This window comes from Pan troglodytes, chromosome 16, assembly GCF_028858775.2.
Source record: "Pan troglodytes isolate AG18354 chromosome 16, NHGRI_mPanTro3-v2.0_pri, whole genome shotgun sequence".
NCBI classification, from domain to species: Eukaryota; Metazoa; Chordata; class Mammalia; order Primates; family Hominidae; genus Pan; species Pan troglodytes.
The window spans coordinates 48,181,181-48,199,826 of record NC_072414.2 but is presented as its reverse complement, the minus strand read 5'-3'; the positions used below and the strand labels follow the sequence as shown (position 1 = coordinate 48,199,826).

At 36.0% G+C, this 18,646-nt stretch overlaps 1 protein-coding gene across 3 annotated transcripts in view; it reads left to right on the top strand.

The window, feature by feature from the left end:
• RFX7 (regulatory factor X7) overlaps positions 1–18,646 on the top strand; it is a 151,142-nt gene that overhangs the window by 60,895 nt on the left and 71,601 nt on the right. For 2 of the 3 annotated variants that reach the window (XM_063794976.1, XM_054667560.2), the window contains exon 3: positions 5,197–5,230. The exons of the other annotated variant lie outside the window; for it this stretch is intronic. In XM_063794976.1, coding sequence (XP_063651046.1) covers positions 5,197–5,230 — 34 coding nt within the window. The remainder of the gene's footprint in view (positions 1–5,196; positions 5,231–18,646) is intronic. 3 annotated transcript variants of the gene reach the window in all.

The following is an 18,646-nucleotide window of genomic DNA, read 5'->3' as shown; positions in this document are numbered from 1 at the left end:
AGTAAATTCTTTAATGCGGAAACAAAACAAGGATATCTTCTATCACTGCTACTCTTTATTATATTGGAGATTTTAGCCAAAGTAATTAGATAAGAAAAAGAAGGGAGAAAGAGACATAAAGATTGGAAAGGAAGAAAAATATTAATTATAAATGAAATGATTATCTACAAGAGAATCTACATACTATTAGAACTGTCCAGGCACAGTGGCTCACACCTGTAATCCCAGCACTTTGGGAGGCCAAGGCAGGTGGATCATGTGAGGCTGGGAGTTTGAGACCAGCCTGACCAACATGGAGAAACTCCGTCTCTACTTAAAAAAAAAAAAAAAAAAAAAAATTAGCCGGGTGTGGTGGCACATGCCTCTAATCCCAGCTACTCAGGAGGCTGAGGCAGGACAATCACTTGAACCTGGGAGGTGGAGGTTGCGGTGAGCCGCGATGGCATACTGCATTCCAGCCTGGGCAACAAAAGCAAAACTCTGTCTCAAAAAAAAAAAAACAACTACATGCTGTTAGAACTAATAAGAGTTCATGAAGGTTGCTGGAGATAAGGTCAACATAGAAAACCAATAGTTTGCCTGAACATCAACACACAGATAAAATTCACAATACCATCTGTAAGTTGCCTTGTACTCTTTCTAACAAAAGATTTATTCAGAAAGGAAATGACATTTTAAGGACAGATTAAAAAAATGCAAATTATCAGTCATCTTCTCCCATTCAACCTATAACATTAATACAGTCCAAAAATAAAGTCCTACATAAAGTTTAGGAGGACTGTTGTGAAATTAGAAAACCCGATTGAAAAATTCACCTGGAAAAACAAAGGTCCAAGAATTGTCAAGACTGTTTTGGAAATGAACAAGGGGGGTCATGCAATCAAATAAATAGACCTAAATTTTATAGCAGTAATAAAATTGAAGTGTGGTGTTAACTTAGGGATAGGTGAGTAGATTAATAATAAAACAGAAAAGGCCCAGAAAAAGATTCAAGCATGTACAGAAATTTAGTATAATAAAATAGTGAATGGGCTCCCAGATGGAAATAGTATATACTGTATATTACACTATACCATATACAAGAATAAATTCCGATTAAAGATCAAAATGAGAAAAGCTAACTTCAAAACTTTTAGAATAAAATATAGACTGCTTTTAACCTTAGCTAGATAGGATTTCTTAAATAAGACATAAAAATAACTCATCAAGGAAAAAAATTGACTAGATCAAAAATGTTAACTTTAATAAAAGTTATTAACAAAGTTAAATATGTATAATAGAATTAGTATCCAGAATATATAAAGCTTCTATAATGTAATAAGAAATAGCTCCGCTTAAAAATATGCAAAGGATAGGAACAAACAATTCATAGGGGAGAAAATCCCTATGTCTAACAGGCAGGTAAAAAGGCACACAACATTGCTAGTAATTGAGGAAAAGACAATTTTTTAAAAAAATACAATTTCATGCCCATTGGAATAGTAACTTTTTAGTATGTATGTATTACCTATATCATGTATAAATGGCATATATGCAAGGTAATAAGAAAATAGGAACTATCATATACTGCTAATGGAAGTATAAATGGATACAAGTGTTTGAGAGAAATTTGTTAATATAAAATAAAATAGAAAAAAATCATTTATAAGCCCTAGAAAATTGACTTCTAGATTTAAAGCTGAGAAATTCTTACAGGTATATGCCAAGAGACATATACAAAGACACTTATGGCAGTATCGTTTGTAGAAAAACTGGAAGCTACATAATTACCTTTCAGTAGAGGAATAGATGAATAAATTTGATTATTCATTCAATGGGATAATTTTTAGTAGTTAAAATGAATGAATTTCATCTAAGTGTATCAACATGGATGGATCTCAAAAACAATGTTGAATTTAAAAAAATTGTAGAAAAGTACAGTGTGATGGAATTTACATAAACATTTAAAAGCTTCACAGAACAGTGTATGTTGCTTATAGATTTTTGTTTAATACAAGTAACAACTTGAAGTAACAACTGGAAAGTTTACATATTGGATTAATGATAGTTGCCTTTGAGAAGGTAGGGAGGGGTATAAGGCTAGGCAGAAGAAAAGGGGAACTTAAAATTCATCTATATTGTTCTATTATGTTTAAGTATAAAGTAAAAATAATCAAGGGGCTAAGTTAAGTGATTCCAGGGCCCTCATCTACCAGAAGGGCTTTCAATTTTCTTTATAACTCTGTCCTTTTAAACAGCAGTCCCCAACCATTTTGGCACCAGGGACCAAATTCATGGAAGACAAAAAATTTTCCCACAGATGGAGGGGTGGGGGAGATGGTTTGGGGATGATTCAAGCTCATTACATTTATAGTACAGTTTATTTATGTTATTATTACATTGTAATATATAATGAAATAATTATATAACTCACCATAATGTAGAATCAGTGGGAGCCTGCTTGTTTTTCTGCAACTAGATAGTGGTCTCTTCTGGGAGCAATGGGAGACAGTGACAGATCATCAGGCATTAGATTCTCATAAGGACCATGCAACCTTGATCCCTCACATGCACAGTTCACAATAGGGTTCACAGGCTCCTATGAGAATCTAATGTTGCCACTGATGTGACAGGAGGCAGAGCTCAGGCAGTAATGCGCTTGGTTGCTCACCTCCTGCTGTGTGGCCCCGTTCCTAACAGGGATGAGAGTTGGGGACCCCTGCTTTAAAAGGCTATCATTTACATATATTTTTTAGAGGTTTACCAAGTTGTTTGTGATAGGTGGATAGAACCATCCTCCTTAGATAATCCCATAGAGTAGTCAGTTACTGGTAGAATGAAAATATATTGAGATCTATATGTTATAAAATAAACATTTCATTTTCATACTGATTTATATAAAAACTCATTCTTAAGTGGTCCCAGTCTTTCCAAGGACTTTTTCTTCATCTGGGGGACTGAAATTTTTTTTTTCATTTATTCATTCAACAGATTTTATTGAACTCCTTACATATACCAGATGATACAGCAATGAGCAAAACACAAAGCCTGCTATCATGAAGCTTAAATTCTAGTCAAGGAAGATAGCTGGTAAACAAATTAATAAAATTATAACATCACTAGTGATAAGTGCAATGATGAAGAATAAAGCAGGATGAGAGCTATAGAGAGTGACTGGGAGTATTTTATATGGGGAAGTCAGGGAAGAACTGTCTGTTGAAGATAACATGGAGCAAGTAACAAAGAAAGTAAAGGGATAAGTTATATGGGAGAAAAGTCCTAGAAGCTGACAGAGCAAGCCAGTGCAGGGCCCACTCCTGCCGCGGAGCTATCACGGAGGCTGCCTGGCTAGAGCTGAATGAATGAAGAATAGACTAGTATGAGATTAGATCAGAAAGATGGCAGAGGATTGGGTCATACTGGGTTTTTATGGCCATGGTAAAGACTTTGGAGCAAAGGACTAATGTCATCTTCAAAAATAATCACTCTGGCCACTTTGTTGGGAGTAGCCCACAGGGTGTGGTGGTTGGTGATAGGGCAAAGATAGAAACAGAGAAACCAGTTAAAAGGTTATTGTAACACCTTAGACAAGAAATAATTACTCTTTATTTTGTTTTATTTTTTTTGGAGACGGAGTCTCGCTCTGTTGCCCAGGCTGGAGTACAGTGGCACAATCTCAGCTCACTGCAACCACTGCCTCCCAGGTTCAAGCAATTCTCCTGCCTCAGCCTCCCAAGTAGCTGGGACTACAGGTGTAAGCCACCATGCTCGGCTTTTTTTTTTTTTTTTTTTTTTGTATTTTAGTAGATATGGGGTTTTACCGTGTTGCCCAAGCTGGTCTCGAACTCCTGAGCTAAGGCAATCCACCTGCCTCTGCCTCCCAAAGTGCTGGGATTACAGGCATGAGCCACCACGCCTGGCCAGTAATGACTGTTTAGACCAAGGTGATGAGAGATGGTTGGATCCTGGATATATTACCTTTTTAGCAGCAATTCTTAATATATAGATTACTCTCAGATCTCAGAGGAAACTGGGAGTTATTGAGAAGAGAGAAAAAATAGCACAAGTTAGGTGCCAATGAATTATAAGCTATACAAGGAGATTTTAAAACCTAAAAATCTTTTGTAGGACTGTGGGAAGGGGATTTCAGTCCCTCTTAACCTACAGTTATCCTTTACTTTTTTTTGCTCTTTTTAGTCGTTCTGAACTTTGCAGTTAAACTGAATCCAGTCATGTTTTATTGTTTAGAAAATGAAATTTGAAATCTGGGTACAGGTATAAAATTTTGTTATTAATGATTGTGTTAAATGAGATTTAAATACTAATTTTTTTATATTATAGCTTAGCTGTATGGCTACATACAAAGGCAAATAACCAATTTTGGTTTACATATATTTGGCTTTATAAATTTTTACAGAAGACAATTTGGTTTTAACATCTTTTAAAGATTGTGTGTAAACTGTTCCTGAACATTTTGCACGATTCCTTTGCATTTTCACTTTCCTATGTGTTACAACAAAATCCAAAGGATAGTTGTTTAAATTATTTTATACTGGCTTCATTTGTGTTATATATTAACAGTTCACTTATATTCAGTAGTTCAGTTAAATTGATGTATAGTGGCTTTATTGTATTATTTATTTCTAAGTGTATTTTTCTGCCCTCCCAATTTATTACTATATTAGTTAATCTTTTATTATTGCTTTTATGTCTAGGGATTCTTGTTACTGGTGTGTGTGTGTGTGTGTGTGTGTGTGTGTAGACAGAGAGAGGAGGGAACAGAATCTTTTATGTATCAAATCTTACAAGCTACAGATTGTAGTACATCGTTATGACTTCTAAGTGCTAAGCAAATTATTGTCCAGAGTGGCAGGCAGACAGTAAAAATCATAATTATTGTAAGCTCTGTGCCATACTTGTAAGTATAGTAATAAATCTGCACTTATACACTGTTAAAAATTTAATTGTTTATTCAAAATAAACTTAGGAAATGTTTTGACCATGCTTTAAGATTAAATTTGGTACAGTAAATGGGAAATAGATTTTTGTTTTGCTTTGTGAAAAACACAGATTTAGGCTACAATCCCTAATCTTAATAGGAAGCTGATATTTATTTTTTTCTTAGTAAGGAAGACTAAATTACCACATCTTTTTGAGAATATTGCAGATAGTTAATAAACTTTTCATTTTACTAACCTAACTTTCTCTTTCTTTTAGCAAAACTGTACAATCTAAAGTGGACTGCATTTTGGTAAGTGAAATAACTAATCTTAAAATCCTTTTGCAATAAGGTTTTTATGATGATATAAAATATACAGTTTTCAAGTAAATATTGATTTTAAATATAATCTAACTCCAGTGAATAAAATTTGATATTTTAATTACAGCCCCCTCGGGTGAATTGTTTATAAGCTACCTAGATACTTTCCTCTATCTCATCAATAATAAAATCACAATCTGAGGTAATTACATGTTTTTGAATCTTAACTGGCTCTTACTGAAAGACTGCTTAAACGAACAATTAAATTGGATATTTATTTTTCTATTCTAATAACTCTAAGAATTTGTTTAGAGAAAAGTTTTTGAAGATGTTTAATGGGTTAGTTTTGTTGAGATAGTGTGTTTTTCATGTTTTGGTTGGCAGCCTGTAGGAATTAAGCCATAATAATAGTTTAAGTTTAGATTCTACTTAATAGAACTGTAAAAATTTGTTTTCAAAAACAGCTTTTAAGATGCTTAGTGGATTAGTTTTTGTGGGGTTGCCAGCTTTTAAGATTTAAAGCCACAATAATAGTTTAAATTTAGATTGTGTTAGTATAGTAGTAGTTTCATAGGTCTTCTTTTAAACGTGTGAGGGAAGGAGCATTGCAGCTACTGGGACATCTGGAATACTGCTGATTTCTTTCATAAAATCTCTACCAAAAGGATAGCCTCTAGGCTTTAGAACACACGAAGGCTCTATACTGTTAGATTCCCCAAATTGTCAGTATAGTTAGTTCTCTTTCCCCACTTGTGACTTGGGAAGTTCTCTTATCCAAGTTTGGGTCTTGCTTATAAGCTAACCTGACTATGTTGTTGGTGGTGGTGGTGGTGGTCTGTTACAGTGTCTGGTGCTGAAATAGTATGATGTCTTATTAGCTTATATTATTATTAGCTTATTATCCTATAGGTAGCTGAATACATAGGAATAGTTTATAGGAGAAGAGGAAATTTAATCAGTTCTCTTACACTTTTCTAACCTAATAGCTAGCTAAAAGAGGACTTTGTGGAGGTGTTTTTCTTTTTCCTTTCACTTACTCTTCTTTTTGTTTGTGTGTGTGTGTGTGTGTGTGTGTGTGTGTGTGTGTGTGTAGTTTTTTGGTTTTCGAGTTTTTTTTTGTCTTATAATAATCCTCTGAAGTAGGTAATCTTGTTACCTCCCTTTTACAAATGAAGACACCAATGCTCTTGCATTTCATTCAAAAAATTATTAAAATTATTGGACATCTTCTGTCTGCCAGTTTTACTCATAAGGAATACAAAACAGAAAAGACATATTCCATGCCCTTAAGAAATTTAGTCTGTTATAGAGAGATATATTCAAGACTACTCTTAAGACCTAGAAAAGTGGTGACTGGGAGTGGAGGGAGTAATACATTGCCACCAACCCCCAGAGCATTTCCTCTGTCTTCCAACTCTTAAGAGTCTCATTGTTAATGTGTCATTCTGTAATTATTTCATGTTTATCATATACTAGACCCTGTTCTTGGTACGAGAGTACAGTGGTAAGCAAGACAGACACAGTTCTTGTCTATATATGGCCACCCGCTCTCTTTGCAATACTTGAGATAACTTTGGAGGATCACTCACTTTTTTCTCTTCATTAAGAAGAGGCAGAAGACTGGTATAAATTATAAAATATGACACTTATAAAATACTAAATAAGAACAAAGTTCTTTTTAAAGTCTTTTAAGAGTTCAGAAATGTTTACATTTTAGTCTAAGTTTTAGAATATATGTAAATTTTTACTCAGTAATTAAAAAATACTGTGTTAGGTCCTGGACATACAGTGATGAACAAGATACTAAGATCTCTCCTCTCATGATCCTTTTATTTTATTGGGTGAGGTAGACATTAAACAAGCGACTAAATAATTAAGCATTACAATTCAGATAACGATAAATGATACTCCACAATTTTTAAAAGGGAAAGGGAGGCAAGTGATGGTGGGTAGGGTAACCTTAGATAGGGTGGCCAGGAAAAGCTTCTCTGAGAATCTTCTCTGAGGAGATGACATTTGAGTGCCGACCTGAGTAATAAGAAGCCAGCCTTGAGTCATGATCTCCTGGTGACACACATGAGGTAGAAGGAACAGTAGGTACAAAAAATCTGAAGCTGGGAATGAGTTTGCGGTATTTGAAGAATACAGGATCCCAGTGTGCTGGAACTTACGGAAGGAAGTAGAGAATGATAGAAAAGTTCAAGCAGGAAGTAGTTCATGTATTACATATTTAGTCATGGCAAGTAGTATCCTAAGTGCATGAAAGCTGATTAGAGGATTTTATGCAGAGAATAGTGCAATCTGTTTTTTTTTTTTTTTAATACCCTGGCTGTTGTTGGAACAGTGGATTGTAGGGGGATATGAGTAAAAGCAGGAAAATTAGTTAGGCTATTGCAGAAGTCCAGTAGATAATTCAAGGCTCTTGCTCAGATGATGGCAATGGAAGATTTTTTTTTTTAAGTAGATGGATTTAAGGCATTTTTGGATATAAAACTAGTAGGCCTTGCTTGCTGATAGATTCAATGTGGAGGGGAAACAGAGGAATCAAGGATGATTCCTTTCAGTCTAAAGCAGTTCTTCTAGTATTTATTATACCACAGGTTTGTGTGTAATGAATTTTCTCAGTCTGTGTTTATCTATGAATGTCTTTATTTTGCCTTCTGCTTTAAAAGATGGTTTTGCTGGAAATAGAATGTCTGATTTACAGTTTTGTTTGCTTGTTTTTTCTTTCATTGTTTTGAATATGTTAATCCATTACGTTTTGGACATCAGCCATTAATTATATTAATGTCTTCCTGTACGTAAGTTTTCTTTTGTTGGTATTAAGATTTATCCTAGATTGATTCTGTCACTCATTCACTTCTCCTTTCTCTCTGACTTTTAACAGTTTGACTATGTATATAGTGGATCACTTTATGTTTGTCCTACTTGGGCTTTGTTGAGCTCACATAGATTAGTTAGGTTTGGGATGTTTTCAGCCATTATCTTTCCAAATACTTTTTCAGTCCCTTGATTCTCTCCTCCCCTTCTAAAATGCCCATTTCACATATGTTGAAATGATTGATGTTATTATTCTCTTCTCTCTGAAGCTCTATTTACTTTTTTCTCTGATTATCTTTATCTGTGCTCTAGTTTCTCTATTAAGATTTCTTGTTGTCTGACTCTTTGTCATTGTGTTTTTCTTTGCGTGTTTAAACACAGGCTGCCTCATCCTAGCAACACTACTATTTTAACCATGTGGGATAGGTCATGGTAGCAGCCATAAGCAAGAATAATAGACTCTCATAGTTACTACTACCTAAAGTTCAGTAGTCACTAATGACTAAACACTTCCCAATATGTTGTTTGCCTGTAGTTGGTTTCCAGAGCCTAGTTTCTGACCATTTTGTGTCATTTTATAGTTGTTTGTAGGGAGGATTGGCCAGCCTCTTTACTTCCTTTTCCAGGTATCTCAATCTTCTCATAAAGATTTTATTAGGTTTTCTTCTAGAAGTTTTATAGTTGTAGTGTTTTTCTTTTAGATGTTTGAACCATTTTGTGTTAAATTTGTGTTTGCTTTAAGTTGAACTTCAAGGTTTATTTTTTACAATATGGATGGATATCCAGTTGTCCAGTACCATTTATTGAAAAGTCTGCCCCTCCCCAGTCACCTCCTATATCAAAAATCATTATATGTGGGTCTTTTTCTAGACTCTTATTTTCCATTGATTGCTGTGTCTGCCTTTATGACATCACTACACTGTCTTGTTTACTGTGCTTTATAGAAAGTCTTGATATCAGATAATATAAATGGTTCATATATTTTTTGGCATTTCCATACAAATTTCAGAGTTACTTTGTCAATTTTTATTTTTAAAAAAAGTTCTACTTGGATTTTTATTGGGATTACATCAAATTTATAGATCAATTTGGACACAACTGATGTCTTATTAACAAATTTTAATTCATGAGCTTGGTGTATCTCCATTTCAGTTGGTTCTTCTATAATATCTTTCAGCGTGTTTTGTTATTTTCTGTGTATAGGTTTTGTACACATTTTATTAAAACTAAAAGTTTTTAGATGCTACTGAGTATGGCATTTAAAAATTTTTGTTATCCATTGTTTTATTGCTAATAGTTATAGTGATCTTGTAACCTGCAAACTTGCTACATTCACCTATTAAATCTAGTAGCTTTTATGTAGTCTTTAGGATTTTCTACCCACTCAATCATATTATCTATGAATAAAAAGAATTTTAATTTCTTGTTAATTTATATGCCAATTTCTTTTTCTCACCTTATTGTACTGCTAGGACCTCTGGGAGATAGGCTAATAGAAATGTGAGAGTGAATTTCCTTGCCTTGTTCCGGATCTTAAGGAAAAAACAGTGATTCATTCACCATACAATATGAAGTTAACGTTAGCTTGTTCATGGACGCTCTTCATCAGGTTAAACATGTTACTTTCTGTTTCTGTTTTGCTAAGAGTTTTTTTTTTTAAATCATAGTTACTTGCTGATTTTTTTTTTTTTTTCTTAGATGGAGTCTGGCTCTGTCAACCAGGCTTTAGTGCAGTGGTGCAATCTCGGCTCACTGCAACTTCCGTCTCCCAGGTTCAAGCGATTCTCCTTCCTCAGCCTCCCGAGTAGCTGGGACTACAGGCATGCACCGCCGTGTCCAACTAATTTTTGTATTTTTAGTAGAGACAGGGTTTCACCATGTTGGCCAGGATGGTCTCGATCTCTTGACCTCATGGTCTGCCTACCTTCGCCTCCCAAAGTGCTTTGAGATGGGATTACAGGTGTGAGCAACCGTGCCCAGCCACATGCTGATTTTTATCCAACAATTTTTCTATACTTACTAATAGTTTGTTTCTCTATTATCACTTTTCTTATTCTTTTCCCCTGAACTATCTAATCTGCTATAAATCCCATCTAATAAATTTTCTCTTCTAGATCTTATATTTTTTTCAGTTCTAGAAATTCAACTTTTTGGGTTTTTTTTGAGACAGAGTTTCACATTTGTTGCCCAGGCTGGAGTGCAGTGGCACAATCTCAGCTCACTGCAACCTCCGCCTCTTGAATTCAAGTGATTCTCCTGCCTCAGCCTCCCAAGTAGCTGGGATTATAGGCGCTCACCACCATACCCGGCTTATTTTTGTATTTTTAGTAGAGACGGGGTTTCACCATGTTGGCCAGACTGGTCTCGGACTCGTGACCTCAGGTGATCCACCCACCTCAGCCTCCCAAAGTGCTGGGATTACAGGTGTGAGCCTTCACTCCTGGCCTGAAATTCCACTTTTTTATAGAAGTTTTTATATCCTCCATTTTGTTTCTGTCTTAAATACCTGTCCTAAATTCCTTGACTGCTAATTGTAGTGTCTCTATCATTTGTTTATCATTTTCTCTATCATCTTATCATTTTGTTTCTGTCTTAAATACCTGTCTTAAATTCCTTGATTGCTAATTGTATTATCTCTATCATTTTTGTGGTCCCTTTTTTTTTTGAGATGGAGTTTCACTCTTGTTGCCCGGGCTGCAATGCATTTCAGAACCACAGCTCACTGCAACCTCTGCTGCCTGGGTTCAAGCGATTCTCCTGCCTCAACTTCTGGAGTAGCTGGGATTACAGGTATCCGCCACTACACCCAGCTAATTTTTTGTAGTTTTAGTAGAGACAGGGTTTCACCATGTTGGCCAGGCTGGTCTCGAACTCCTGACCTCATCTGATCCACATGCCGTGGCTTCCCAAACTGTTGGGATTACAGGCGTAAGCCACTGTGTCCGGCCTGTGGTCCATTTTATTTACTGATTTTCGTTGCAATTACAGGTCATAATTTTCTGCTTCTTTGCATATGTAATACTTTTTAATTTAGTGCTGAACACTGATTTTTATGGTTTTTGAGCATTTGAGTTTTCTTCTCTTCCTTTGAAGTGTATTGAAGTTTGTTCTTCTCTTCCTTTAAAGTGTATTGAAGTTTGTTTCAGCAGAACTGGAACATGTGTCAGCCACTTATAGCTCCCTGGTAGCTCTTTGCCCAGCCTTTTGGAGTTTTTATCTACATATATACAGTTTAGTTTTCAGCTGTAGATTCCAAATTCCAAATCTACATAGGGATTTGTGTAAATTTTGAAGCTGTTTCTTTATTTTTCTTCCATATGATTCTTTGCCACCTCGAACACTAACCTCCTTCTCTTTAGCTCTGCAGTACTGCCTTGCTTTGCTTAAGTTGCTTCTTTCTGCACGACAGTCAAGTTGTCTTCAGATAGAATCGTCTCATTTGTTTTTTTCTTTTTCAGGTCTAACAGTCTATGCTTTTTGTTGTCCAATTTCTGAAAACACTTGTTTCTGATATTTTGTTCATGTTTTGAGATGGTGGTGCTGGGAGAGTTGCTGCAGTATCAGGTACTCCACTGCGGCCACATGCAGAAGTCTATTAACAGCTATTTTAAGGATTCAATAAAATATATAGGCCCCTTCACACCCTCTGTTTCTTTAGTGATTTATTTTCCACTATTCTCCACTAAACCTGTTTCAGACGTCTTTAGCTCAAGCTACTAAACTCACCTCTTCTTTTCTTGCTGCCGGTAAATGATCTTGCCTTCTACTTCTCTGAGAAAATAGGAAGTTGCCTTGTGGTACTCCACCAAATTAATACATTTCTTGTCCCTAACTTAATACTTGCTCAATTCTATACCTGTTCTTGTCTTCTTTCCCTTATCTCTCAACAGAAGAGTTGTCCTTCTGCCTGTCTGAATGCTGATCTCTCTCTGCCTACCCTCTAGGTCTCATCCATTCCTATCTCAGAATGCATGTTATGATTCATTCTCTTTCTCCTACTTCTTTATTTTCTTATTTTTTACTAGCCTATTCTCATGAATAGTTAAATGCTTAATTTTACCCCCATATTTAAAAAAGAAATCCTTCTTGAAACCCACAACCTGTCCTCTAGCTACCACTGTATCTTCTTCCTTTTGAAAGAAGAAAGTCAAAGTTTAGTCAAAGTGTTGATTGAATTAGTCTCATGCCTCACCTTCCATTCAGTTTTGAACCCCAGTAACAAAAATCTTTAATACCACTCCTCTGAAACTTTTATAAAGGATACCATGACCCCTCACTGCTGAATATAATAGGTAATATCAGTTCCAAATGACAGCCTTTTTTCAGTTCATTCTGTTGACCATTTCCATACACACACTACCCCCTCATCCCCCCAGTTTGGTACATTCTCATTTTTAAAATTCCTTAAGATGTCACACTATCCTGGTTTTCCTGTTACATTTTAGGCCGTTCCTTCTCACACCCTTCAAGGGTATCTGTTGCTTTGCATTTTGTCTATATTTGTCCAAAATAATCTCATCTACTTTGATGGTTTCAATTAGTCTCATTATACCAGTGACTCCTAATTATATGTCCCCATCCTAAGCTCTAGGCCCATATAATCCAACTCTTTATCAGCTGATCAGTTTTACCTGGATGTCACATAGGTACTTCAAACTCAACTTTTCCAGAGCCAAACTCGTATCATACCCCCACTTCTATAACTATCTGTATTAGTCTCCTATTGCTGCTATAACAAATTAACATACATTTAGAGGTTGCATAAAATAACACAAATTGATTATTTTAGACTTCTGTGTGCCAGCAGTCTGACATGGGTTTCATGGGGATAAAACTAAGTTGTTAGCAGTGCCATGGGTTTTTTGTTTTGTTTTGTTTTGTTTTTTTTCTGGAGACCCTAGGGAAGAATATGTTTCCTTGCCTTTTTTAGCTTCCAGTAGCTGCATCTTCAAAGCCATTAATGGCTGCTTGAGCCTTTTTACATTGCATCATTCTGACAGGGCTCTTTTTTGTAGTCAAATCTCTTTCAGCCTCGCTCTTATCAGGATACCTGAGTATACATTGATCCTACTCAGGGAAGCCAAGATAATCTCCCCATCTTAAGGTCCGTGATTTGGTCCCATGCCATGCAAATTTCCAGGGCTTCAAAGATTAAGACATGAACATTTCTGGGGTCATTATCCTATCATACTATCTTAGTGAATGGTACTCACTCATGTAACCTAAAAACCTAGAGGTCAGTCTTGACTCTTCCTCAGCCTGCTTTACAACTAGTCAGTCACCAGATCCTATCAGTTCTGACTCCTTGGTTGCTCTATTTTTGTGTATTCCTACTGCTACTGCATTAATCCAGATCATAATTATTTGAGATACTGCAACTCTTTTTCTGCTTCTAGTCTTTCCACATTCGTTCTCCACACTATCATCATAGTCGTCTTTATAAAGTTCTGTTTATTTCACACCTTTGCTTAAAACCTTTCATTGGCTCCCCATTGTTCTGCCTTATGGTGTGCAAGATTCTTCATACTCAGACCTTACCTTTTTTGTCCAACCTCATCTTTCTCCACTGTCCCCACAGCCTATCAGCAAACTGTGGAATAGAAGACAATATTTACTCCCTCAATCTGTAAGAGCATTATCCATGGAACTTTCTGTGGTGGTAGAAATGTTTTATATCATATATGCACTATTCAATATGGTAATCAGTAGCCATGTGTGGCTACTGAATACTTGAAATGTGGTTAGTGTGACTGAGGAATTGAACTTTTAATTTTGTTTAATTTTAATGAATTTGAAGTTAAATAGCCACATGTGGCTAGTGGTAATGATTTGGACAACAGAGATCTCGAACAGTGCTTCTCAACCAGAGGCAATATTTGCCCTCCACGCCCCTAGGGGACATTTGACAATATATGGAGACATTTTGGGTTTTCACACTTGGTGAGTTCTACTGGTATCAGATGGGAAGAGGCCAAGGATGCTGTTTCAGCATCCTCCAAAACAGGATGTCCCCCGCCCCCATAACAGACTTAGCCCAAAAGGTCAGAGTGCTGAGGTTAAGAAACTCTATTCTAGACTGTTCCTTCTTTGTTCGTAACACGTACTTATAGTTTAGGATTCGTCTTAGATATCAACCCCTCTGGAAAGCCTTCTATGATTTCTCAGGTCTGAATTTTATATTTTCTGTTCCATTATATCCTGTACTTACCCTTATTTGTGTGATACAATAACCTTTATGGTAGTTATAATTGGCATTTTTATTTGGTCTTGGCTTCTTGAGTATAGGAACATATGCATTGGAATATACCCAGAGGCACATGAACGTGATCAATATTTGTTGAATGTATGAATGAATATAAACTAATGAATCAATCATTAAACATATTGCGGTTTAAAATAGAAGTTTTGCCACCTTAAATTTATACCTTTTAGAGATCATACACTTATAAAATATTTGGAAATATTTTTGGGAGTTACTCCTGGTTTGCCAATAAGTAAAGATAACTCATTCCTTTAGAAGGGAAGAACTTTTTTTTTTTTCTGTTTCTGCCATTCTTCCCTTTGCTCCTGCTCTACTCAGTTTAGTATGCCCCTTCCTTCCATACTCACCTGTTAAAAGATAACCAATCCACCCCACTCTCATCCCCAGAGTGCTCGTGGGGAACTAAAACTTTATTGCATAAATGCAGGAAGGATTTAAGCAGGTGAAGTGGGACAAATAGACTAGAAACTAAAAAAAAAAAAAAAAAAAGAACTGACTAGCATTATAGCAGAGTGGCTCAGAGCAGAGGCTATAGAATGAAACAGAACTGAGTTTGAATTCTTGTCCTGCCATTCTTTTCTGAATTCCCATAATTCTAACCTAACTTAGGTGGGTATAAAGAAGGATAATAGTACCTATTCCACTGAGTTGTCATATATATTAAATGAGATAATTAGTGTAAATAAAGTGCATAGCACATAAGCACACATGGCAGCTTTAGTTGAAGGTGTTATATGTGTAAATTCATAATGTGGATCAAATTGACTTAATTTCCATAAATATATGTTTCTAAGTCTAAACATTAGTCAAGGATTGCATTTTATGTTCATCATCACAGAACTTACTGTTTAAAAATAAATGCTCACCATATGGAGTTACTGAGGGCAGAGTATTGAAGTTCTTAAACATAGCAGGTGGAAGATGGAGAAAGTTTGGAATCACCTGGCTAAAGCCATCCAAGAAACTGGAAGGTGCTTACTGTAGAACACTTCATGCTCCCTCCCTCTCCAGGCCTTTGTAGGTGCTATTCACTTTACCAGCAGTGCTCTTCTTGAGTTTCTTCACTTGCCTAAGTTCTACTCCTTTTGTTGCACTAGCTCAGAAGTTACCATTTTCGGAAATCTTTATCTACTAGGACTATGCATTTATCTGCAGATAATAGAAAATCCTAACTATAGAATGAAACAACTGGTGGCTTAAAGTAGTAAGAATTTGTGTCACCAAATAAAGAGTCCAAAGTTAGGCATTCAAGAGTATTGCAATAACTGCAATGCCACCAGAGTCCTAGTCTCTTTTTTATTTGCTATGTTATCTTTTGTTGTGTCACATCACTGATGGCCTGCTGTACCACTATGCCTTTAGTCCAAAGACTAAGGCAGGAAAAAGGGAAGAAGGGCAAACGGGCTTTCTTCTAGGGAAGCCATCTTTTTATTCAGGACACCTCCTTATATTCAGGAAAACCACTTTAGGAACTTCAACCTCCAGAGTAATGTCACATGGCTACCCCTACCTGCAAGTGGAACTAGGACATCTTTTGTTTTCTAGTCTAAACCAGAGGAAGAAAAAGAATGTGGTGGTTAGCAACATATGTGTCATGAGACAACCTATTAGTCATGCTGTCCAGTGTTAAGGGCCCCAACTTTCTTGTACTCTGTGTATATCCCTATCAAAGCTATTACCATGTACTATGCTATCGCCAGCTTAATTTGTTTTCTTCTCCAGAAATAAGTTTTGGAAGTAAGGGCTGGGACTTATGTCTCTATATCCCTAGTACTTTAACACTGTCTTTTCATGGAAGACACTCAGTAAATATTTACTGGATCGTTATTTACAAACAGTGATTATCAAAAAGTAAGTAAATATGCACATAATATCCCCTAAACAAAGTTTCTTTGTTTTTTATTGTTATTGTTAGTATTTATTAATTACTATGAGGCAGACAAAGGCTTCACATGTTTTATCATTCAGTCCTCATAATTTGCCTGTGAGGTTAATGTGTCATCATCGTCATTTTACAGATGAAGAAACAGACTCAGACAAGTTTAAGTAATTTACCTAAGGTTTTAAAACTTACTTATTGGTAGAGTTAGACATTTAATTCAGATAATCTGACTTCAGATCCCAGACTTTTAAAAAACTATGCTATATCATTCTTTACAGATTTTCTGAAGTATGAGCTTATAATCAAGAAAATGTTCCTTAATTTTCCAAATAGAAAGTAATCTGAAATGAAAAATTAAAAACTGGACTCATCTTACTGAATTTTGGTAACCAATAATTGTAAACACAGTCTGTTTTTATAAGCAGGTTGTCTGAATGCCATTTAAAAAACTTACAGTGTGCTCACTAAAGTGAAATAGCTACAATAATGTTAGATATTTAAGTTGATTCCAATTATGAAGACAATATGAAATCTACTAGAAGTAAAAAATATAAAGTACTTTTCTAGTTTTAAAGCTATGAAAAATTTTATCTGTTTATTGGTAAAGACAAATGAAAATATTTGTAGTAGCATAAATATGAATAGATTTTTTTGTTAATGTTTTAGTGCTTTTGCAGTGAAAATGTAATTTTTAACAATAACCAGCATATCTTAAACTAAATTTCTTATCTGAGTTGTAACATTTTTAGATGTATAATGTCATAATACACTTGTAAAGCTGATCCAGTTACATTTTTCATAATTAGTTTACTAGTGAGGGTAACATTTTACCCTTGATATATCCAACACCAGAGCATTATTAGCTAAACCCAGCTGAGTGTAAAAGTTTCTCAGTCTATATTACCGAGTCCCCTTATTTTACTTCAGTTACGTTGGTCTACCAGAGAGGTATAGTAGGGACTAAAATGTAAGAGAAATAACTTTTTTTTTCCTTGAGACATCATCTCACTCTGTCACCCAGTTTGGAGTGCAGTGCCATGATCATAGCTCACTGCAGCCTCAAATTCCTGAGCTCAACTCAAGTGATCCTTCTGCCTCAGCCTCCTGAGAAGCTGGGACTATAGGTGCACACCACCAAACCCGGCAAAAAAAATTTTGTTTTTTTGTATGGATGAGGTTTCATTATGTTGCCAAGGCTGGTCTTGAATCAACTCCTGGCCTCAAGTGATCCTCCTGCCTCAGCCTCCCATGAGAAAGAATTCTTAACATGTGGTATACAAAAGGCCTAGTCTGCTGAGAGTCAACCAAAGGAGGATGGGAAATAGTAATCCAGTGTTTCCCAAAATATGCTCCTTGGAATAGTAATTCCATAAAATAGGAATATGTTATGCAAAAGGTTCCATAACCAGGCATGGTAGCTGTCGCCCCAGCTACTCAGGCTGGGTGGATTACTTGAGCTCAGGAGTTCCAGACTGCAGGAGCTACAATTGTGCCGCCACAGTACAGTCTGGGTGACAGAGCAAGACCCCATCTCTTTAAACCAAAAAAAAAAGTTCCATAGTCAAGTATGTTTATGAAATCAATTAAAAGATGTCTTAAATGCTGTATCACCTGCTACATGTCATCAACCTTATTTGTGCAGTATGTTCCAAAATTTTTTCGCTCTGAATTCCTCTTCACCCTTTTCCTCATACAACTTCTCATGAAACTGGTGTTATGAAACACAATATTTATGAAATAGTAAGGTCTATAGGGCAAGTTTCTAGCATAGAAAGAGAAATTACTTTTTACATATTATTCATAAGTAACAGGATGTTGAGAACTTCCTGTTTATATTACTGCCTTCAGGTGTGTATACCAACAGGAAGCAATCTCCCAACTAATTCTAATGTTTGGGTCCCCTAAATTGACTAGTTTTGCTTTGGAGTTATTAGAAAAAATAAAGGTTAAGAGGGCTGTATATTTTGGTTCCCTTTAGCAAGGCTAATGTAAAATTAAATAACATTTAGCTTGCCAGGAATTCAGCTGAAAACAAGAGAGAAGTATTTCTATCTCATGGATTCAGTAATTCAACGCAATCCTAGTAAGATTTTAGAAGAGTAGACAACCTAGGCTGGTTGCCGTGGCTCATGCCTGTAATCCCAACACTTTCCGAGGCAGGAGAATCCCTTGAGCCCAGGAATTTGAGACTAGCCTGAGCAATATAGGGAGATCCCATCTCTACAAAAAATAAAAAATCAGCTGGGCATGATGGCATGAACATGTATTCTCAGCTGCTTGGGAGGCTGAGGTGGGAATATCTCTTGAGCCCAGGAGGTCAAAGGCTGCAGTGAGCCATGAACGTGCCACTGCACTCCAGCCTGGGTGACAGAATGAGACCCTGTCCTATCACCTGGCTGCAGAGATCAAAGGCTTAAAACCAGGGATAAAAGAGGCTGAGTAT